The following is a 24,277-nucleotide window of genomic DNA, read 5'->3' on the forward strand; positions in this document are numbered from 1 at the left end:
TCATTCATTCAGCCGACCAGCTAGCCATCCATCCGTCCGTCCGTCCATCCATCCCTCCATCCATCCGTCTGTCCGTCCATCCATCCGTCTTCCTCCTTTCTTCCTTCCTTCCCTTCCTCCTTCCCTTCCTCTTTCCCTTTTCTCCTCCTTGCTTTTCATTCATCCACCCTACATTTATTGGTGCCTGCTACATGCCAGTGCCGGGTGACATGCTCAGGTTTATCTTCCTGTGTCTGATTTCCAGACACTTCCAGTGCTACTGATTCCCATCATGGTTAAATCAGTGGCTTGAGTTAGCTGCCCATGTTCAAATCCCAACCTGGCTTCTGGTTAGCCATGTGGCTTCAGGCAAGTCATTTCATCTCCTTGAGCCTCAGTTTCTTCATCAGTAACTTGAGGATGTTCTATTATGGCTTTGAGGATTAAACCAGCACTCAGGATGGTGACCCATCCATAAGAAGCCCCCAGTTCCAGTTAGCTCTTGTTACAGTCGCATTATTCTATCTCCTCTCCATGCACAGCTCCAGCTGTCCCTCCACATCTCTCACAAGGAACACCTTTCCCTGACTCCCACCCTTCTCTCTTCCATCCCATTCCCGTCCTGCCCATCCTTGACCTCCTCTGACCATCTCTCACTGTTACTGACAGCCCTGCAGTGGCTGGATTCCTGGTGCCAACAGGAAAGTCTCCAAGCTCCGAGGCTTGGCATTTAAGGCTGCCTGTGACCTGACCTCAGCTGATTCCTCCTGGAGCATGCAGAGGGAGCAGAGCTGTCTCTGTGCCTCGGGCTCCTCATCTGCGAAGTGGGACTGTTATAGTACTCACTCACGGGTCACCTGGGGATGAAACCAGACAATCCTTGTAAAGTTCTGAGAAGAGTGCCTGGCACCTGGAAAACAAGTAACAAGGTGCAGCCAGGCCTTTGCACGGCTCTTCCCTCTTCCTGGAACATTCCCTCTCCTCCAAACGTACCTGGCAAACCCGTGCCATCCTTCATACACAGGACAGCGCCTCCCCATGTGGCCGCAGGGCCCGGTACTGTATCGGCCACACTGGGCGCTGCTTCAGTCTCATTCTGCCACTTGCCCAAGAGCTCCTCAAGGTCAGGGACAGTGTCTGCTTCATCATGGTGAGTCCTGCAGCTGCAGAGAGCAGACGTGAGAGCAGTTGACCTCTGATGAGCGCTTACTGTGTGCTGGTCGCTAGGTCGGGTGCTTAACATTCCTTAGTGCACTGAACTTCACAGCCCCCGGGAGGGGTGGGTATTATCACCCTGTTCTACATATAAGGAAACTGAAGCTCAGAGAAATGGAATCAGCCAGCTTCTAAGTGGCAGAAGCAGGATTTGAACCAGACCCCTCTGACTCGAATTCCAAAGTCTGCGCTTTCACTGCTATGCCAGAAAGTTCTTGCTGTATTTATTGCACGCTTACTAAGTGCCAGACGCCGTTCTAAGTGCTTTAGGTACGTCATGTCATCAGCTTCTTGAATCAGCCCTGCTTTCTAGGAACTGTCTTCACCTTCATTATACAGTTGAGGAAACTGAGGCATAGAGAAGTTAAGCGATATGCGCAAGGCCCCATAGCTAGGTAATGACAAGGTCAAGGTTTGAACCTAGAACCCACCCCTGCCTCTGGACCCCAGTCTCTGAACTCCGCCCTTATGGTGAGGAATCAAGCAAGACTGAAGGAAGCCCCTTGCAGCCCTGGAGGCCTGAGAGTTCATGGCAGAGGGGCAGGGGCTGAGTGGAGGGTTGGTGGTGGGTCTGGATCTGTTTTCTAATCTCAGCAGCCCAGTGTGACTCCCTCGCCCCTGTGTACCTTGGGGGTGAGTCACTTCCCAGGGAATCTGGGTGTCCTTCCAGCCGTCCCCCACTATGTCCTTCCAGCTCCAGACAAAGGTGCCTTTTGGAATCTAAGCCCAGGTGATCTCCCCGGCGCCAGGGCTGCCCTAATCCTCTCAAGGCGGCCAGGAAGGACCCAGGGGACAGGTTGGCCTGAGGACTGAGAATGGCACAGAGCCTTGGGTGACTGGCACCACATTCATGTGTGCACCGCACTCTACAGTTTATAGCGTGCATTGATTCTGCCCTCTTAGGAGTGGGGAAAGGAACAGTTGCCCTCTTTGCATTGTATTCCATTTAAAACGGTAATATATTTGTATCACAAACATTTTTATCACACTTACTAAGTGCCAGGCAATGGGAAACGACAAAGACTTTAAACAGGGAAGTCCCAGGAGCTGAGTTACTCAGATGAGTAGCATCATTTTGAAATGTCCTTTCTAGTTTCCCCATTTTACAGGGGTACAGACTGAGGCACAGAGAAGGAAAGTCATTGTCACAAGTTTATGCTCCTAGCAGGCCGGGCAAAACTTACTCCTACTCAGTGTCTGCTTTCATCAAGGGAAACTAAAGGGGGCTGCTGTTTATGGAAAAGCGAGGCTCCAGGGACATTCCACGCTCCAGGGACATTCCACGCTCCAGGGACATTCCACGCTCCAGGGACATTCCACGCATTTCTGATGTGATTCTCAAAACCCTCCTGGGAAAGTGTGATTATGCCCTTTTTGCAGGTGGCCCAACGGAGGCCGGGGAGAGTGACTGTTGAGGCTGAAAGGGCTGGTGGGTGTGGGAACGCAGGAGTGTGTGACTCTTGGAGTCCCTATTTCCCATTCCAGGAACCCCTCCAGCCCGCACAGGAGGTAATGAGGTGGTCTGGGCTGAAGCTACTTCCTCATGCCCTCATGGCCCTCCAGACTTGCTGCCATGTGGGACCCAGGATGGTAAGGATGCAAATGCCACTCGCTGAGCCCAGCTGTGTGCAAGACCCTGTTCCCAGAGCTTTGCAGGTCAGGCTGGTTCCAATCACCATCTTACAACCAAGGAAACAGCAAGAACCGGCAGCAGAAGCCAAACCCAGCAGCCAGCTCCAGAGCCTGTGCTCTTAATGTTTCCATCAATGCACGCACTGCAGATGGGGAAACTGAGTTCCAAGGCGGGGTTGGCCCAGTGGCACAGAAGAAGTGAGGGGTGACATCGGCCGAGCTTGGCAGGACCTATAGCAAAGACGCCTGGCTTCAGAGCCCCCACTGCCTCCAAGGAGGAAGGAGGAGGCGTCTCCTTGGGGAGTCGGGGGCGAAGCACGTTTATTCCCGGTTTGACCTGAAAGCAGGCCTTGGTGGAGAGAGAAGTGTTTTCCTGCTTCTCAGAATTAGCAGACGGGCAGGGTTGGCGCAGGGAGGAGGTGGCATTGATTAAACATGGAGGTAGGGCCTGGGTTGGGGCTGTGGGGTGGGAAGCAAGGAGGCCTCAGGGAGCACTCAGTCCATTGGAGAGCAAGAGATGAGTTCATTCATTCATTCACTTGTTCATTTGTTACACTGGCATCTATGCCTGTGCTGGCCTAGGAGTGGGGCACATAGCTGGTTCGCTGGAGAAAGAACACCTCACTGCGGGCCCCAGGGGTCTCTGGATGGGCCAGAGGAAGTGTAGGGGCTGGGGGAAGCTTCCTACAACTGTTGACCTTTTGACCCTTAGAATCTGAAGAGGGTTTTGTAGACAGCAGAGATTGCACGTGCAAAGGCCCAGAGGCAGGGAAGCCAGGGGGTGATGAGGAGGGGATGGAAGGAATGAGCAGCTCTGTGTGAAGAGAAGACTGGGATGTGTGTATGGACGGCCTTGGATGCCAAGTGAAGTGGTCTGGGCTGTGTCCCAGCAGGTTTTGGAAGGTGCAACTGGGAAAAGGCAGACGGAACATTCTGGGGTGGTGGAAATGTTCTATATTGTGATAGGAGTGTGGGCTGCATGACCGTAAAAAATGGTCAAAACTCAGCAAATGAACATTTAAGTTTTGTGCATTTCACTGTATTTAAAGATATAAAGAAAGAATCCGAATGGCATGCGGGGTGAAGTGTTTAGCGGTAGTATACTGATGTCTGCAACTTTCAAATGCAGAGAAAATAAAAGATGGACTAACAGATGGATGCAAATGTGACAAGAATGTAAATGGTGGGTATCGTTGGTGGGAACAACGTGGCAACCATGTGTGTCTGCTGTACAATTCCTTCAACTTTGCTGTAGGTGTGAACATTTCATGAAGAAGTAGTTGGGAAAAACCTTGTATCTCGTACATAGTAAACACTCAATAAACAGCAGCTATTGTTATTACTTTGGGACTATTATTTCAGACCTCTAAGAAATGAGTGAGAAATGTTTTTCTGATTAAAAAAAAAATGCGTATTCGTGCACCAGTCCCAAGTTTGAGGAGTTGGATTCATATTCGTCTCCCTTAGTCCTAAAATCAGCCCTGTGAGGCTGGTATTAAACTCACTTACCAGATGGAAAGAATGTGAGGCTCAGAGGAGGGAAGTGGCTGGCCCAAGGTCCTACGGTGAGTTGGGGGCTGAGCAGGGTTTGGACCTGGGTCATCCTGATGCTGAGTCCAGCCTGGGCACCTCCTGTCTACCCAGATCATCTGGAATGGCTAGTGCCTGCCTTAGAGTTAGCAACTAGATGCATCTGGGGGTGCTTCCAGTTCCCCAAGCTTGGGGCCTAGCTGGGGTCTCCGGAAATGTGTTCAGCCCAAGGGTTGATAAAACCCAGCTCATGTGACACCATCTGGGGCTGAGTGCAGGTCTTGGAACTAGCCACAAACCACAAACCCTTGTGGTTTTGGGGCTCAATGCCCAATTTGCAGAGCAAATCTGAATTCCGGTCTCTTGTAATTACATGGCATTTCCCTCTCTGGGGTCTGGGCTCAGGCTCAGGCTGCTATATAAGACTGATCTGTGACCAGACTCAGCCAAAAGCAGAGGGGCTGGGGAAACGCGACCTCTCAAGACTCAGCGGCAGGGACCTCCTGGGGTAAGGAGGCGCCCCTTCTCTACTCAGTGTCCGGCAGGGGAGGCAGAGGCCTGGGAAGGTAATAAGGAGAGAGTCCCAGCCTGGAGATCCACCCCTCTCCAAGTTCAGGTGTCTTGTCTGTAGCATGGGCCTAGTCAGGAGAGTCTCTTGGGAATCAACAGAAAGGCCTGGGTCATGCCAATTACATGCGTGAGCAGAGCTGCACTCGTCTTTCCCAGGGATGTTGAGTACCGAGGGTCCTTGCTACCTCCTGGAGACTCCTCAGCTGCTTGCTGATGCCACAAATCCTTCCATTGGTGCCCATCTTTTTAACTGAAAAGGGTGATTCCTTTTTGAACACAGCTCTCTAGAAAATGAGGTTGGGATGAGGTGAGGAAGCCAGAAAAACAACATTCTTGCATATAGTAGTCCTTTTTATTCTAGTGTAAATGAATGCCTATAATATTCTTCTGGGAGCAGATAGGAGTGGGGAAAGAATCTGGGGACTCTGTGAAGTCCAAGACAAATGAAAACAGAAAAAAAAGAGGAGAAGGTGCCTAAACAGAGGTGGCTGAAACCAACAAGTTTTTGGCTCAGATGAGAGGCCATGCCCTGTGCTGATTCTCTGAGGCTTGTAGGTGTGTAGCTGGGGCTGATGGAGTGAGAGAAGTGGGTGAGGGCCTGAAAGGAGCAAAAGGAAGCTTCCCAGAGGCTATGCAGCTCATTCCAAAATGCATGTTTCACCTCACCAATCTCATAACATTCCTCACCCACTTCTTAGGTGTCTGAAATAATAGTCCCAAAGTAGTAACAATAGCTGCTTTTTATTGAGTGTCTACTACGTATGAGATACAGCTTGTTTGTGATTTGGGAGCAGAGGTTCAAAAAGGTAAAGTCTCTTTCCTAAGCATTAGGACCCAGATATCTCTGACTCAGAGTCGTTAATATTAACCACACGGTGTAGAACTGACTCCTCCAAAGAGATGGGAAGAGTGTTTGTCAGTGAGCTGGATGGGTGGAAGGGCGGCTAGATGAATGTGTTGATGAGTAGATAAACTGATGGAAAGATGAATGGATGGATGGATGGATGGATGGATGGATGGATGGATGGATAGTTGGTTGGATGGATGGACGGACGGATGGATGGATGGATGGATGGGAGGATATATGCCTTGCCAGCTGTTTGGATGACAGATGGATGATAGATATATGGGAAGATGGATGAATGGTTGGATGGGTGGACAGATGAATAAATGGAGGGAGGAGAATGAGTAGATGAGTGAATGGATGGGTGGATGGATGGATGGGTGGTTGGATGGATATATGGCTTGCTGGGTGTTTGCATGACAGATGGATAATAGATAGATGGAAAGATAGTAGGGTGAATGTATGAATGGATAAAAGAATAAATAAGAAGGGGGAGAATGAGTAGAGGAATAGATGAGTGAGCGAATAGATAGGTAGATGCTGGAGAGAGTTCCTCAGGGCCTACCTGCTCCCAGTTTGGTGTTTTGGTTGGAATCCCCATTACCCATCTACCTGATGCTCAATTTGTCAATCCCATCTTGGGAGTTAATTAGACATCCATTCTCTGAAACAGTGTGTTTAATGGGTCTGCTTTATGTCACAAGATTCATTTCCATCTGAAAAACTCAAAAGGTGGTATCTGGAATTCCGGACTATGCCTTACTGTGTGACTTTGGCTGGCTTCCCCCGTCTCTGGGTCCCAGGGTCCTGAGATAACTCTTGGCTAGGGCTGCCTAGTGCCACCTGCCAGCCAGGATGGTGGCACCTAGCCACATCCACATCTGCACTTTCTCCTCCACAGGGAAGCAGTGCCAGCATGTGGACGGCGTGGTGTGTGGCCACACTGTCTGTGGCGGCTGTGTGTGGCACCCGCCAAGAGACAAACACAGTCCTCAGGGTGACCAAAGATGTGCTGAGCAGTGGTGAGTCCAGCCCTGAAGGGGTGAGGGTTGGCACAGGGCAAGCAGGGCAGCTCTCCCAACTCTGAAATACCCAGGGACCTCCTCCTCCTGGCAGAGTCCACATCGGGTGGCTGGGTGAATTCTACTCTCTGGGCCTTAGTTTCCCCTTTTTCTTTTGGCTACCATTTCCTGAGCACCTACTATGTGCCAAGCACCATACTGGTGACTTTATGCTTATTCTTTAGAGGCAATAGAGAACAGTGATTAAGGGCCCTGGACCAGTCTTTGTGGGGTTCAAATCCTGACTGTATGACTTTAAGTTCGTAACTTGAGTTCCCTGAGCCTCAGTTTCTTCATCTGTAAAATAGGTGTAATTATGGTCTCTATCTCAGAGAGCTGATATGAGAATGAAATGAAATGACCTTTTGAAAACTTAGGACAGCTCCTAGGACTTAAAAGTCCCTCAAAAGTGGGAGCTATGATTATTCCTGCTTCCAGTTCTTAGGAGCTCGCTTTTGTCATCTGGCATGTGAGGACATACTTTCATACTTTCTCCCTCAACACTCATCCCAGGCTATCACGAACATAAAAAAATGAGATTATTTCCTATCTAAGTGATCTCTGAGTACCTCACAGGCCTCAATATTTCAATCCACCAGATGGGGACACTTCTGGCCTTGGTTATTTCCCAGGAATCAGTTGTGATAATACATAAGAAAGTTTTTTTTGTTTTTTTTTTTTTTTGTTTTTTTTTTTTTGTTTGTTTGTTTGTTTGTTTGTTTTTGAGAGACGGAGTTTCACTCTTGTTGCCCAGGCTGGAGCACAGTGGTGCGATCTCGGCTCCCTGCAACCTCTGCCTCCCCACTTCAAGTGATTCTCCTGCCTCAGCCTCCCGAGTAGCTGGGATTACAGGTGCCCACCACCACACCTGGCTAATTTTTGTATTTTTAGTAGAGATGAGGTTTCACCATCTTGGCCAGGCTGGTCTCGAACTCCTGACCTCATGATCCACCCGCCTCGATCTCTCAAAGTGCTGGGATTACAGGTATGAGCCGCTGCGCCTGGCCTGAAGTTGATTTTTTAAAGCTGTAAAGAGCAGAGCACTTAGAAGGGAGGGCAATGAAGAAAATCCATGAAGGGCTGGCTGGCTGATGTCCAAATCTAGTTAAAGTGAGACCAGACAAAACCCAGCAGAAAATGAGCTGGCCAGGATGCTAGGGCTAGATCAGCCTGGAGAAGTCCTCCTGTTCAGCCTCTGCACTTCGCTGGTGGGAAAAATGAGGCCCAGGGAACTGAGCAACACTGCGAGGTGCTGCCTGGGGGCTGGAGGTGGAAAGAAGGGAGGAACCCTGGACTGATGCCCTTGCCTCTCTGCAGCTATTTTGGGCACCCTGCAGCGAAGCAATACTCTCCACTCGGCCCCGAGAGAGGTGCCCTTGGGTAAAGCCCGTGGTGATGGTGGTGGGCCTCTCCTGGGCGGTCTGCTTGGTGGAAGTGGAAGTGGAGGTGGTGGGGGAGGTGGCCTCCTGGGGGGCCTGCTTGGTGGTGGGGGTGGAGGGGGTGGCAGTGGCAGCAGTGGTGGAGGGCTGCTGGGTGGCAGTGGTGCGGGGTTGCTGGGTGGCAGTGTTGGGGGGCTGTTGGGTGGCAGTGGTGGTGGTCTTCTGGGTGGTGGCCAGCACCATTACAATGACTACAGACGCACTGAATTACCCCGAGGTGTTGGTGGTATTCCCTACAATGACTTCCCTGCCCGAGGACCCCCCCCAGTATATACCAATGGCAAACAGCTTGGTGGTTATTACGCGTATGGTCACATTGAGGCCAAAGACAACACTGCTCAGCTGGGGGGCCAATACCGATATGGTGAGATCCCTGAGACCGACGAAAGCATCAGGGACCTCCGAAACAGCGGCTATCGCAGTGCCGAGAATGCATATGGCAGCCACAGGGGCCTCAGGCGATACAGGTCAGCTGAGGGGGCTGCACCTGTGGGCAGGCTTCACCGGCGAGAGCTGCGGCCTGGAGAAATCCCACCTGGAGTCGCCACTGGGGCGCTGGGCCCAGGTGGTTTGCTGGGCACTGGAGGCATGCTGACAGCCAATGGCATCCTGGTAGGCCAAGGTGGCCTGCTCGGTGGAGGCGGTCTCCTTGGTGACGGAGGACTTCTTGGAGGAGGGGGTGTCCTGGGCGTGCTCGGCGAGGGTGGCATCCTCAGCACCGTGCAAGGCATCACAGGGTAAGGAGGGGACAGGTTCTCTCCAGAAAGCCCCCATGCACCTCCAAACGGGGATGATCACTCCCTGAAGCTGGAGTTGTGGGAGGGAAGGTCTTCAGAGCCCCACACACTTCAGGGCTTGGCCTCAGGATTGGACGTCTTAAGAGCCCCAAGTTACATGGTTTGGGTCTTGGCATGAAACAGCCCTAAGTTTGAGACCCAGTTCAACTTTTCATGTTTGTGTATCACTTTGGGCCATTGATATAATCTCTCTGAGTCTCAGTTTCCTCATCTATAGAATGGTCATAGTAATATAGTGTAGTGGAAAAGACCCAGAGGATTTTAAAACTATACATATATATCATAAGTTCTGTTATGCTCAGCCTGCTCCTCATAGTCAATATTTAATTTAACAACTATTCAGAGCTCCTACTATGTGCAGGGTACTGTGTTGGCACTGGGGACGTGACCCAATGGTAAGCCGAGAAAAGACACATTCCCTGTCTCCGTGGAGCTTGCAGGCTGTTGGGGTACGTGGGCATTGATAAGAAGCCTAAAAATAAACATACAGTTTCGACAGTGGCAAGAAGTTCGTGGAGAAATAAGAATCTCTATAACAGGGCAGCTCACCTACCTAGGGAGGTCAAGGGAGGCTTCCTGGAGGAAGAGGACCTTAAGTTGAAATCTGAAAAATGTATAGGAGGGAATTAAGCAAGAGGAACTTACATGTATAGGAGGGAACCAGGCAAGAGGGGCAGGGATGAGCAGAGGGAGGGAATGGCATCTTGACATGCAGAAAAGATTCAAAGGAAATATATGGAATGCACACAGCGGGCCTCTGGGCACTGGGATTACGGGTCGTGGCATTTTTGCCTTAATTTTTCTGTTTTCCACATTCTGTCCTTGAACTGCGGGTGTCTAGCGTCTTTAGAGTCAGGAGGAACAGATGGGGAGCAGAGAAAAGGGGTGCAGGGGAGGGTGCTCGGGTGAGCGAGTGGTAGTTTGGGTGGCGTTCTTCTCACCACTCTGTGTCCCGAGCAGGCTGCGTATCGTGGAGCTGACCCTCCCTCAAGTGTCTGTGCGGCTCCTGCCCGGCGTGGGTGTCTACCTGAGTTTGTACACCTGTGTGGCCATCAACGGGAAGAGGTGTGTGCTCGTGGCCCTGGAGGGGTCCCCACACCCTATGGCCCAGCCTCTGTATCCATAACACACAGGCTAGGAAGACCTAAACTTTTGCCAGCGCATGCCCACAGACTTGGACCAGAGGCCATCTGTCAGCTGTGAAAACAGCCTAGCGCAGTGGTTAAGATCTGGGAGGCTGGGCCAGGCGTGGTGGCTTACGCCTGTCATCCCAGCACTTTGGGAAGCTGAGGCAGGCGGATCACCTAAGGTCAGGAGTTCGAGACCAGCCTGGCCAACATGGTGAAACCCCATCTGTACTAAAAACACAAAAATGGGATGGGCGTGGTGGCAGGTGCCCTGTAGTTGCAGCTACGTAGGAGGCTGAGGCAGGAGAATTGCTTGAACCTAGGAGGCGGAGATTGCAGTGAGCCGAGAACTCACCATTACACTCCAGCCTGGGCAAGAAGAGGGAAACTCCATCCCAAAATAACTAAATAAATAAGTGAATCTGGGAGGCTGGAGTCAGATGATAGCTTGGGTTCAAATCCTGACTCTCCCATAAGCTGTGTGACCTTGGGCCAGTTCCCCAATGTCACTTCAGTGTCTTCACTGGCAATGCGATAATGAGGTCACCCCCTTTTCCAGGTGACCGTGGCTGTAAGTGGGGAAAGGCAAGTAAAATGCCTCCTGGAATAGGGCCTTCCATGCACTAGGTGCTGACTAGAGGACCTCAGAGGGTGGGCTTCTGTGTGGACTCATCCCTGTGGGATGAGGTCATGTTCACCAAGCTAGGCGATTGGGGGTCACCTTGGAAACCAGAATGTGTGCTGAGCCCCATTCCCAGGCTTTGAAGCTCATGGGCTGAGACGGAGATAGACTTGTTCACATGTGACTTGAGGGACCAGGGAAGACTTCTGGTTTGGGTTCCTTAGAGATGAACAAGTTTCGTAACAGACGGCAGGAGCAACAAGGACAGGCCTGGGTAAGGGAGGGCTCCTGGCAGCTGGGGGGTGACTCATGGTCTTCCCGGCCCCTTGGCCTCCTCCAGTCTCATTGGCTTCCTGGACATCGCAGTGGAAGTGAACATCACAGCCAAGGTCCGGTTGACCATGGAACGCACGGGTTATCCTCGGCTGGTCATTGAGCGATGTGACACCCTCCTAGGGGGCATCAAAGTCAAGCTGCTGCGAGGGTGAGTGCCAGCCAGCAGTGGAGTGCCTTGGGGGTTGCTGGAGTGGTCTGTCTTTGGCACACAACATGCCATTCACTTACCCACAGGCACTGGGGTGGGCAGGACGATGATGCTGTGGGGTGGTGAGTACTCACGCTGAGCCAGCTGCACTGTCACCTCTGTCCCTGACCTGGCACATGCCTGATGGGAATTCATGGGCTGCCGCTCCAAACCCAGGATGGGGCCTTCGACCAGCCGGAAAATATGTCACTGTGACACACATTCTTTCCAGCTTTGTAAAGGCTTCGATCTGAATGGTCAGGAGCATGCCCGAGACTCGCATCTCAGTTCCACGGTTCCTTGCTGTGTGATTTTGGGTAGCTCTGTTGCCCTCTCTGAGCTCCAGTTTCTTCATCTGTGAAATGGGGTAATCCTTTTTCCTTTGGGAATTGAGATAAGGAATGGAAAACAGTGCATCAGCTGGGACATCTTGAGAGCTGATGAACATACACCCAACAGGGGTTGTGTGTGCATTGGTGCCCCAGATTGCAGGAGCATTTCCCGCTTGGTGCTGCCGAATTCAACCCTGGTGAGGGGATGAGAGTTTTCCTATGACATGCTTCTTAGGAAATGTCCAAGTCTCCACCCTCTGGCAAAGTGGTGTCAAGTGTCCGTGTACTGGCCAGCAGTACAGGTGGTGGTCCTGGATGAGGACCAGGTGGTGGTCCTGGATGAGGACACACTCAGAGTGGAGTCTCTTTCTCTTCACCTGCCCTCTTCTTTGGCTTCTCTCTTGGAGGCCTCTGACCCCACTTCTTCCTCTCCATTATTATCCATCTTCTGGCCCAGTCCCCCCAGCCCTTCAAACTCATTGTGCAACTTGAACCCCAAACCTTCTGATTCCTGTGGGCTTCTCAGAGGCTTTACTTCTGCTTCAGAGAGAATGAAGGCAAAGAAAATCAGTTCCCAGGGCCCAGGCAAGGAGAGGAGGGTGAGGGAAACCCATGGAAACCTCACAGATTTTTAAATTCACATTTTCACTAGGAAGTATATACTTGGTAATACATGGTTCACAAACATAAAGTGACAAAAAGGCACAGAGCACAGGGCTTCCTCCTATCCCGCCTCCCTCTGCCTGCCTCCCACCAAGCTCACCAGTTATTCATCTCTCAATTCTCCTTCCAGTTTCTTTGTACACGTGAAACAAATATGAACGTAGGGTCTCATCTCCCCCCTCCTTTTATGCAAAGGGGCACATACTATAAACACTGTTTTACACTTGGCTTTTTTTCATTTACCCTATTGGGAGAATTTTCTGCATCCAAACATTGAGAGCTTCCTTGTTTAACTTTTTACAGCTGCGTAATATTCCATTGCCTGCATAATATTCTATTGCTTATTTGGCCAGTCCTCTATTGTTGGATATAATTTGCCTAATCTTGTGCCCTGACAAGTAAGGTCACAATGATTAACCTTTTATATATGTCATTTCGCAGGAGGGTTGATCAACCTGTTGGATAATTTCCCAGAAGAGGAAAAGAGTTTGTGCCCTGAATGTACATAAAACAAAGTCCAACTATCCCCTCAACACACACACACACACGAAAGCACGCATGCATACACACACATATATATTCTTAAGGCCCTTATCATCTAAGGAGAGGTGGAACCAGGATAAGCCCCTCAAGGTGAATCCACTTAAAAGGGAGAAATGCATAATTAGCTTTGGGAGAAACATTCTAATTAGGGCTTTATCTCAAGAAATTCTTTGCTTTGCTGAATCGGCGCAGCACTGAACAATCAGCCACAACCTCAGAAGGGGGGACCCAGGCAGTGTTCGGAGGCGAGAGACGGAAAGCAGTTCTTGAGAGGTTCAGCTGTCAGGGACACTTTGGTGTAGGATGGTCATGCTTCCTTCATCTCCTTATCACTACAAGCCCCTGGAAACAAATTCTTAGGCCAAAAATCTGTCTGTCCATCTATATGTCTTGTCTATCATCGATTTTCCTCTTTAACTAACAGCTTGGGAGGGTTAGTTAAGAGCTGGGCGCAGTTGTGTGCACCTGTAGTCCCAGATGCTCAGGAGGCTGTGGCAGGAGGATTTCTTGAGCCCAGGAGTTCAAGGCTGCAGTGAGCGGAGATTCTACCACTACACTCCAGCCTGGGCAACAAACTGAGACTCTGTCTCAAAAAAAAAAAAAAGAGCTGTGTGGGTTACTTCTGTGGACCTCGGCCTCCTTGTCTGTAAATTGGATCACCTCTCCCAATTGTTTTAGCACCAACTATCCATCCTCTCTTGTGGACCACATGAGCGCATTTTATTGGCCAGTATTTCTCCTTCCCTTCCCTCCATAAACATTTATTGAGCACCTACTATGTACTAGATACCGAGTTAGGTGCTTACATAAATAAACACATTCGTTTTCGCTTGGCGAGGACAATATAAGGTTGCAGCAAATGGCCCATGTGAAGGTCAGATCAGCAGGTGGGACTGACTTTTGCAATTGAAAATCAGCAACATTACAGCCTGGGCCTGACCCATTGTAAAGCTCCAGAAACTTCGTTTATCGAATGAATGAATGAATGTATGAATTCATGAAAAGTCCAACAATTTGCCTGGGTGGCCTGTCTAGTCAGTCCAAGGTGAATGTACTCTGTCCTCCCAGCTTTCAGAACAATTTTCCAGCACTCCGAGGTTCTCACTGTTCAGAGCCTGGACTAGTGACCCGCAGGGTGGACAGCCTTGGTGAGGCCTGCATGGCTGCGAGCCTTGACCTCCTTCTGCTCCTGTCTCCTTAGGCTTCTCCCCAACCTCGTGGACAATTTAGTGAACCGAGTCCTGGCCGGCGTCCTCCCTGACTTGGTAAGAAGCTGTCCCAGGATGGGAGCAAGGGGCACAGGCTTCTCCCAGACCAAGGGGCCATAGTCCAGCCTCCATTCCTGGCTGCCTGCAGGTAACCCAGACGGACAGAGGGAGCCAGGGCCTGAGGCATATTTTTGGAGGGTCTGGGAAGGACCCTGAGGAATAGGAAGGGACAGATTAGTGAAGGGCTAAGGAGAGGGAGCTTGAGAATTGCATAGTTACAGGTTTGAATCCTGGCTTGGGCACTTCCTAACTGGGTGACATGTTGCGTCACCTTTCTGAACCTCAATTTTCCCATCTGTAAGTGGGAATTAGAGACAGCCTTCCCCACAGGGCTGTGGCGAGGACAGTGCCTGGCACAGAGCAAGCAGTCGGTAAAGTTTAGCTATCGTTACTCTTGTGTCCTCGACTCCCTTGCTCTGACTCCCTGTAACGTCACCAAGGCTTTGTGCCGTTTCTCCCCTGCAGCTCTGCCCCATCGTGGACGTGGTACTGGGTCTTGTCAACGACCAGCTGGGCCTCGTGGATTGTAAGTCCTTCCTGCTTTGCTTCACTGGCCAACATCTACAAGTGCCTGCTCTGGGTGCAGCCCTGGAGAAGGCACTAAGGACCGGGTCCTTTCTGGGAGGAGGGCTCAACATGGTGGGAGCCACAGACCCGCCCTTAGTTAGGCCCTGGAAGTGACATGTGGCTAATGCCATAAGGGAGGTGCCACCTGGCTTTCACTCTTGCTCCCAAACACCCCTCTGAGTACCAGAGAGAGGAGCTTCTACCGGGGTCTGGGAGGTAATGGCTCTGTCCTGGGAGTTAGGAAGCTGGGTTTGAGCCCCAGCTCTGCCCCGGCCGCTGTGTGAACTTGGAGAGACTCTTCCCACTTTTCTCATCTCTCAAATCTCTCAGTTCACAGAGGGGTTGGAGAGTGACTAGCAGGCGACACACTGTGGAGACTGACCAGGGCCTCAGAATCAGGCTCTACCACCATCTCGGACCCTGGATTTCTGAGTGAACGTTCCTGAAAGCAAGCCCGCCCTGTATGGCTGTGCCATTTGTGCAGTGCACCATTCCAGGGACCTCCTTTCACATGGATTACAGTGGAGCAGCAGTGCCTCGAGTTGTGCAGTGCACAGCCTCCACAACCACACAGGGCAGCCCTCTCTGATAGTGCTCCCATTTCTCTGGGACTCTAGGCATCTGAGAATGGCTTTCCAAGACAGGAAAATCTCCTTCCCTTTGTGGCCAGAGATGAGGAAGGAAGAGCCCAGAAGCTGGAACTGTTCATTACATAGTCAAGGAAATGACAGATTCAACTAAGCACCGCATTGTGGAACCCTAAATTCCTTCCCTGGTGCACAGCACTTCAGAGTTTGCAAAGCTTATCAACATCCAGGATATCATTGCACCCCCCTCCCCCCGCCAACATAGTCCCAGAGGTTACAGTAAACCCATTTTATAGAGGAGGCAACTGAGGTTCAAAGAAGTGCAATGACTTGCTTGGGTTCACACAGCAAGGAAGAGGCAGAGCTGGGATTTAAACCCAGAACTTTTGCTCTTTTCATGGTGTCTGGAGCTGGAGCCTGGGCCTAACTTGTCCACCCCCAGCCCCAGTGTACAAAGAGGGAAGGCATCTGGATGGTGAGGGGACCTCCCCGTGACCCTCTCCTTTGCCCGCAGCTCTGATTCCTCTGGGGATATTGGGAAGCGTCCAATACACCTTCTCCAGCCTCCCGCTTGTGACTGGTGAATTCCTGGAGCTGGACCTCAACGTGAGTGTCTGGGGTTCAGGGCAAAGAGTGGTGGCCCTCCTCCCAAAGGCAGGAGTATCAGCAAGGCCCTCCCAGGGCTTCTGTGAATGCTTGGAAAGCAACACTTGACAGGACCCTTTCTGATTAGAAGAAGGCCTTCTAGGAGCTGTGTTATAAAACATAATCATAGCCAGCATTCGAAATGCTTACTGTGTGCCAGGCTCATTCTGCATGCTTTGTGTCGATCAACTCAGCCTATCCTCACAGCAACCCTATGAGGGAGACACTTCTTATTGAGGAAACTGAGGCACAGAGAGGTTAAATCACTTGCCCAAGGTCACACAGCTAATAAATGTGGACCTGGGATCCGAACCCAGGTAATCAAACTACTAGGTGCTAAAAGAGCTGCTGCTGTGGGACTGGGTGTGCTGGAGGAATAAATGTGCCAGAGGTATGCTAGTAAGCATTTAACCATCAGCTCTCCATGATTTTATTAAAAAAGTCCTGATTTGTAGCATTGGCCAGTTTCCATGGTATCAAAACTCCCACCATGGACAGCTTCAAGTTACCAACGTGATGTCAGTGAATGCAGAGTTGGGGAGAGATGTGTGAAATCTGACTTTATGAACTGGTATGAGCTGGCTTCTCCAGCACTGGCCTGCATCCGGCCCCTAATTTTGTATGGGGCACACACACATATGTACTTTCGCTAGGCTTCATGAACACAGACGCCTCCATACTTGCTCCAGCAGATACAGAGATGCAGGTGCACATCCGTGCACCTGTGCATGCATATATATTTCCAGCCCCTGTGCATGCACACCTAATATATTCATAAACATACATCCGTTCAAGAGAGATTCATTGGTCACCAATCGTATGCCAGCCTCTGGGCTGAGTGCTGGAGGTACAGTGATGAACAAGACAAAGTATCTGCCCTGATGGAGATTAGAATGTTTTGGAGAGGACAGACCATTAAAAAAATCACTCAAACAAATATATAGTTCTAAATCATGAGCACGGTGATCAAGGATCCGAGGCTATCAGAGCTTAAAGCAGGGGATATGTGATCCACCCAGGGAGGTCAAGGAGGGCTTCCTGGAGAAGGTGACATTTCAACTGAGAGCTGCCAGATGAGTGGAACTTAACAAGAGAAGAATGTGGGGAAGGGAGTATCCTGTGGGAAGGCCCCATGGTTGGGGTGGTGGTGCTGCGGGGAGACTGACAAGGCCCTGGTAGCTGTACAGAGGGAAGGTGAGAGGCAGAGTGGCTTGGAGGCTGGAGAGGTCTCATGGAGCGGATCACCCAGCACCTTATAGGCTGTGGAGAGGAGTCTGGTCTTTGGAGGGTAGATATACATTGTGCAGATGCATACACATGCTAGTTTATCACTGCAGGGCTGAGTTTGGAGAGGATCTGTCATACCGTGGCTGTAATTGTAAGTGACCATGAAACAGGAACTGCAAAATGTTCCATTGCATCATAAACTGGAGGAGAGTTGGGACCATACATCAAAGAGCCACTCAGACTCAGTGGGTTTAACCAAAAATGTCTTCCTGGAGGCAGATTCAGGGCCTCACTCCAGCCTTCAGTTCCCTTCTTTCCATCTTCTCCCTCCGCATGACCCCTTTCTTCTCTTCTCCCCCAGACGCTGGTTGGGGAAGCTGGAGGAGGGCTCATCGACTACCCACTGGGGCGGCCAGCTCTGTCTCCCAAACCGATGCCAGAGCTGCCTCCCATGGGTGACAACACCAAGTCCCAGCTGGCCATGTCTGCCGACTTCCTGGGCTCAGTGCTGACTCTGCTGCAGAAGCAACGCGCTCTAGACCTGGACGTCACCAATGGCATGGTGAGTCACAGCCCCACGGGGGGAGGTGGCTGGGCAGCACACAGCTGCCAGTGACCCTTCTCAGTCCCCACACTTGGGGAATTTGCTGTGAAGTGAGAACTGTAGATGGTCCACCCGTTGACTCACCTCCAGCTCATGGGTGTGCATCCGTTATGTCAGCGCTGGCCAAAGTGTGGGGTTTGGGAGGATTTCAGGTGGTCCACGGACCAAATCTCACGATGAGAAAGTTGCTCCCTATTCAATTTTATTTAATTTTATTTCAATTGTTTTTTAAAAGCATAACATATATTCACATACATGTACCTCAATATAAATGTTTAGAATGTTTTCATTTGGTAAACACTAATACATAAGTAACAAAATGATACATAACAAAATACCACCCTTAGGCATGCTCTAGAGTCATTTTCTTTCCAAACCTTTTCTTTCAAAGACTTTCAAGCCTTCAGAAAAGTTGCAAAATGCTACAACTGATGGACATATATCCTTCACTTAGATCCACTAGTTAAAATTTTGCCACAGTTGCTTCATATCTACCTATGTGTCCACTCACCCTCCTACCCACCCACTCCTCCATCCATCAACCCACCTATCCACCCGCCCATTCATCCACCCATACTTCCATCTATTTATCCTTCCACCCACCCTTCCATTCATTCATATATCCATCTATGTATCCACCAATCCCTCCATCTATCTATCCATCCATCCACCCACCCACCCATCCACCCATCCACCAATCAAACCACTCACCCATTCATCCACCAATTCATCCATCTATCCATCAATCTGTTTATCCATCCATCCACCTATCCACTCACTCACCCACCCATCCACTATCAATCCATTCATCCATCCACTCATCAACCCACCCATCCATCCATCAACCCATCCATCTATCCATCCATCCACCTATCCACTCAACCACCCACCCATTTACTCATCAACTCATCCATCCATCTACTCATCAACCCACCCATCCATCCATCAACCCATCCATCTATCCATCCATCCACCTATCCACTCACACACCCACCCATTTACTCATCAACTCATCCATCCATCTACTCATCAATCCACCCATCTATCCATCAACCCATCCATCTATCCATCCATCCACCTATCCACTCATCCACCCACCCATCCATCAACCCATCCATCCATCTACTCATCAACCCACCCATCCATCCATCAACCCATCCATCTATCCATCCATCTACATGTCCACTCACCCACCCACCCATTTACCCATCAACCCACTCATCCATATCCACTAATCTATCCACCTATCCATCTATCCATTTATCTATCCATCCACCCAACCATCTGCCCATCTATCCACCCATTTATTCATTCCTCCATCCATTCATCTATCCATCCATCCATCCACCAATCCATCCATCCATTTATATATCCATCCATCCACTCACCCATTATCAATCTATCTGTCTGTCTTTCTCTCTTTCTGCCTGTCTGTCCTGTCTACCCATCTATCCTATCTGTTGTTGAGCAATTTGAGTTTTCGGAGACATCATGACATTTCATTCCATAAACTTCACTGTGTATCTCCTAAGAAGACATTCTCCACAAAACCATCATACAAATGATGCCAACATTTGCTTCCATTAAGAGAAAAGTCTCCACTTGGTGTCCATATATAGTTAGCCCTCTCTTGCACTTGTCATTGTCCCCTTTTTAACTAAGAGACAACAGAGCTCATGCCCAAAGCTCTCCACAGACAATGATATCCATGCAGAAGGTAATGGCATTGTTTTGTTTTTATTGTATTTGGTTTTACAGTGGCCCTCTCTTTGTGTCAAGTGTACTGGCTTTCCATTTTGAGTATTTGAGGTCTTAAGAAGTAAGCTAATTTAAAGAAAATGCTAAGTACATAATAGTACAAGTAGTTCAAGGATGTGGCAGAGGTCATGAATTCAGCGGACACTGAGTTATGCAAATAGACTTGATGCTGCTCTCCTTGTTTTAATAAGGAATAACATTTTTTTTTTTTTTTTGAGACAGAGGCTTGCTCTGTCACCCAGGCTGTAGTGCAGTGTCGCAATGTCGTCTCACTGCAATCTCCATCTCCTGGGTTCAAGCAATTCTCCTGCCTCAGCCTCCCGAGTAGCTGGGATTACAGGCATGTGCCGTCATACCCAGCTAACTTTTGTATTTTTAGTAGAGGTGGGGTTTTCATCATGTTGGCCAGGCTGGTCTCAAACTCCTGACCTCAAGTGATCCACCCGCCTTGGCCTCCCAAAGTGCTGGGATTACAGGCATGAGCCACCGTTCTCGTCCAAGAGTAACATTTTTAGAGGAGAAATAGTCAGGTTTTGCCTGCTGTTCTTTGAGACACTCCTTGGTTAGCTTAAGTCAGCCCAAGCCACTTAATCACAAACCAGCTACCATGATCTATGTATGGCGATGATGGCTGGATAGGCAGGACCTCCCCAAGGGTCTTTAAGGGAGAGAAAATGCCCTGCTGGGTGTCGTGAAGCAAGTAGGAGTTTAATCACTGTATTAGCAATTTCTGTCTGTACCGATAGCCTCCAGGACTCACATGGCCCTTCTTCTTGTCCTGTAGTTTGAAGAGCTTCCTCCACTTACCACAGCCACACTGGGAGCCCTGATCCCCAAGGTATGTAAGGTGGGCAGTTCCCATTGCCTTCAGCCTCATTCTCTATCTTGTTGTTTGAGAAACTGGATTGGAAAGGAAGATGCTCAGTGCTGGGGTGGGGTGCTCTCCCCACAACCCCTGCTTGGGAGTGCAGTGACAGTGACAAGGGCTTGCAGGCTAGACCCCCATGGGTGGGGAGGGGGACACAGAGGGTTGAGGTGGAAAGACCCTGAATTCTATGGGTGGTCCAGCCTGCATAGGCATAATCCTAGCCTGGCCACTTCCCTTGCTATGTGACTTTGGGGAAGAGTCTTAACATCTCTGAGCCTTAGCTTCCTCATCTGTCAAAAAAGGCTACTGATACCTATTCCATAGGTTATCACAGGAAGGTAAATGAGATGATGCATATAAAGGTGTCAACACGGGCCAGGCACACTCAGGTGCACAGTAGCTTAGAGGGAAGAGCCAGCCCTTTGGAACAGGCAGACATGAGTCAGCACATCCCAGTCATATGACCTTAGGCACACAATTCATCTCTCTGAGCCTCAGTTTTCTCGCCTGGAAAAACGGGGTAACCATGTTCACTTCAGAGGGTGGCTGTGGACCTGGAGTCTGCACCAAGGCAAGGAGCAGGCATTTGATCAACGTGAACTATTATTACTGTTGTTAATAATTACAAATTATTTCTTTTAAAAAAAGAGCAAGTGTGCTTTTGTCTAATTAGTGACCATATAGTGTTGGAACAAAGGCCTTTCCCACCCCAGTTCTGGTCCCATATCTGGTTCTGGGCCTATTACCTTGCACCTGGGAGCAAAGTGCTCTGTACCTAGTAAGGGTCATGCAGGTGCGAAGGACAGCTGCAATCTATAGCCTTTTTAGACGTTTTTCACCTCTTTTCTGCCTGCCCTGTTTAGTCCTGGGTAGAATTCAAAGGCTCTAGGGGAAGTCCAAACTCAACACGTGGTCACTATTGCCCTTATGTGGCTGCAAATTGAACACCAGACGCATCATTCTCTAAGGTGGTAACAGTGGCAGCTCCAGCTAGCAGGTGGACCCCTCAATCGACTGGACCTTTTATTTACTGGGTCACTTCCTATGTGCACTGCACTTTACAGCTTATGAAATTGTTTTTTAGAGTATACTTTTTCTTTCTTTTTTTGAGACAGAGTCTTGCTGTGTTGCCCAGGCTGGAATGCAGTGGCACAATCTCGGTTTTCTGCAAACTCCGCCTCCCCGGTTCAAGCAATTCTCCTGCCTCAGCCTCCTGAGTAGCTGGGATTACAGGTGCTCACCACCACGCCTGGCTAATTTTGCATTTTGAGTAGAGACGGGGTTTCGCCATGTTGGCCAGGCTGGTCTCGAACTCCTGACCTCAAGTGATCTGCCCACCTCAGCCTCCCAAAGTGCTGGGAGTACAGGCATGAGCCACAGCACCCAGTCAGAATATACTTTTTCATTTGGTTCTAATTGTTCCCTCTCTTCACAGGACCAGAGAGGAGGAGCACAGCATTTACAGATGGGGAAACAGAGGCTCAGAGGGGTCACATGATGAGGCTGGGGTAGAAGAGGGACTCAGTCCTCAGTGACGCTGGGCCTGCAGCAGGGGGAATTCAGGCTGGACACAGCAATGTGTCCTGGAGACCCGGGCTGCACAGAGTCACCAGGGGAGGGGACTTCTTTCTATTTCTTTTGAAAGCAATATTGTGGTTTTGCCCATTTCTCTATGGTCAGTTAACATAGTTAAGAAGTGTATTCCTTAAAGTATGTATTTTTGATAAGTCAATTATTTGGCAAATGTGGCAAACTGCCATTTTGTGAATTGTCCCTTTAGTAAATTAGTTTTCAGGGAATCAAACTGCAGCAAACAAGCTCAAGTCGCTCCAGCAATCTGGGCCCAGGGGCAGCCAGTGCCTTGCCTGGGACCTCCCTGTGGGATTCCCCAGGTGTGGATTTCTCATTTCAGGAACAGTGTTCAGAGGCAGTGGGAGGGCCTGGGCTCTGAGCCCACAGACGTGCACTGAAATCTTCACTTTCCTCCTGGCCTTGGACAATTTCCTTGGCATTCCCCTCTGAGGCCCCATTTTTCTCATCTGTAATGTGGAGAAAAAAAATTACCCCATGGGTGGTTGTAATGATTGAATGAAATTAAGAATGTCCATTCAGCACCTGGCCGGCATCCCCGGGAGACCCCATTTCACTCAGTACCAAGTTTGGAGCATCCCCAGGTGTTAGGCATTGAGCCTGAATTTTGCCGGCATGATCACAGTTATTTCTCATAGTAACCCCGTGTGCAAGGCTCAGAGAGGGCAGCTCCTTGCCCAGTTCTCACAGTGGGTCAGTGGCTTTGCCTGTGGTTTGTTTGTTGAACCCAAGCAGCATGTGACCCTGGTGCTCTGTGTTTAGAGGTTGGCTGATAATTCCCTGGGTACCTCCTATGCTAAGGGCCCCGCCCACCTGGCCTGGTGCCTGCCCACAGGTGTTCCAGCAGTACCCCGAGTCCTGCCCACTTATCATCAGGATCCAGGTGCCGAACCCACCATCTGTGACGCTGCAGAAGGACAAGGCACTGGTGAAGGTGTTGGCCACTGCCGAGGTCATGGTCTCCCTGCCCAATGACATGGAGACTACCATCTGCCTCATTGACGTGGTGAGTGTCTGGAGGTACTGGTGGCCCCAAGCTGGGCCTCAAGACAGGACCACATGGTCTCCTGGAGCCCAAAGACCCCTTCAAATCCCCTCTATTTCCACCTTTATGACTATGGGCCCAACTTTGGGGCCAGAGGTGCTAACCCAAATCTAGCCTTTACCACTTCCAGCTACGTGACTTTGGGCAAGTCACTGTCTGTCTCTGGACTGGAATCTTAACTCTCTTGCCAGCCTTGCATAATTTCCTTGGCATTTCCCTCTGAGCCCCAGTTTTCTCATTTGTAACATGGAGAAAAAATACCACATGGGGTTGTCGTGATGATTGAATGAAATTAAGACTGATTTTCTCCTCTGCCACAGGGGGATGGCAGTAGGGCCATCTGAGTAAGATGCTCAGAGCAGTGCCTGACATACCCAAAAGGCTGCCAAAGTGTTAGCTGATACTATTCTCACAGGTTATATATACCCCAGCGTGTGGCCAAGCCAGTCTTGGTCATTCATTTGGCAATATTTATTGAGCACCAACTATGTGTTATGCTTTCTACTTGACGCTGGGGAAAGGGGAAATGAGACATGTGGTGCCTGCTCTCTTGTCCCTGGTACCTAGCAGGGGACAGATACAAATACAACAATTTTCACAATTATTTCATAGAAAGGAATCCTCTTAAAATGTGAACCACAGCTGGGCACGGTGTCTCACACCTGTAAACCCAGCTCTTTGAGAGGCTGAGGTGGGTGGATCACTTGAGGCCAGGAGTTTGAGACCAGCCTGGTCAACATGGTGAAACTCTGTCTCTACTAAAAATATAAAAATTAGCCAGATGTGGTGGCGCACACCTGTAGTCCCAGCTACTCGGGAGGCTGAGGCACGAGAATCACTTGAACCCAGGAGGCGGAGGCTGCAGTGAGCCGAGATTGTGCCACTGCGCTTCAGCCTGGACGACAGAGCAAGACTCCATCTCAAAAAAAAAAAAAAAGTGAACCATGTTTCTCCTCTGCATTCCTTCAATTCTGAAATAAAAGCCCATCTCCTGACAATGGCCCACAAAGTCCTCATGACCACCCCCTCGTCACCTCTGAGCTCCTCAGTGTTCCTCCAACATGTCAGGCACTGTCTGACCTCAGGACTTTTGCACATGCTGTTTCCTCTGCCTGGGATGCTCTTCCCCCAGGTATCAGGTGTCTGCCTGGTCACTCCCTTACTTCCTTTTTTTTTGTTTTTTTTTTTTCTTTGAGGCGGAGTTTCACTCTGTGATGAGACCCTAGGCTACAGTCTAGCTT

The 24,277-nt window shown here is 50.0% G+C and overlaps 1 protein-coding gene across 1 annotated transcript in view; it reads left to right on the forward strand.

Annotated features, from left to right (window-relative positions):
• Positions 1 to 6,686: 6,686 nt before the first annotated feature.
• The window catches only part of BPIFB4 (BPI fold containing family B member 4), a 30,482-nt gene continuing 12,891 nt past the window's right edge, over positions 6,687 to 24,277 (forward strand). Inside the window, exons 1-11 of the mRNA XM_008020853.3 lie at positions 6,687 to 6,792; positions 8,149 to 8,211; positions 8,488 to 9,007; positions 10,028 to 10,132; positions 11,157 to 11,300; positions 14,079 to 14,142; positions 14,611 to 14,671; positions 15,814 to 15,905; positions 17,533 to 17,733; positions 20,318 to 20,371; positions 22,827 to 22,997. Coding sequence (XP_008019044.3) covers positions 6,687 to 6,792; positions 8,149 to 8,211; positions 8,488 to 9,007; positions 10,028 to 10,132; positions 11,157 to 11,300; positions 14,079 to 14,142; positions 14,611 to 14,671; positions 15,814 to 15,905; positions 17,533 to 17,733; positions 20,318 to 20,371; positions 22,827 to 22,997 — 1,581 coding nt within the window. The remainder of the gene's footprint in view (positions 6,793 to 8,148; positions 8,212 to 8,487; positions 9,008 to 10,027; positions 10,133 to 11,156; positions 11,301 to 14,078; positions 14,143 to 14,610; positions 14,672 to 15,813; positions 15,906 to 17,532; positions 17,734 to 20,317; positions 20,372 to 22,826; positions 22,998 to 24,277) is intronic.

The sequence above is a fragment of the Chlorocebus sabaeus genome, chromosome 2 (assembly GCF_047675955.1).
Source record: "Chlorocebus sabaeus isolate Y175 chromosome 2, mChlSab1.0.hap1, whole genome shotgun sequence".
Taxonomy (NCBI): Eukaryota; Metazoa; Chordata; class Mammalia; order Primates; family Cercopithecidae; genus Chlorocebus; species Chlorocebus sabaeus.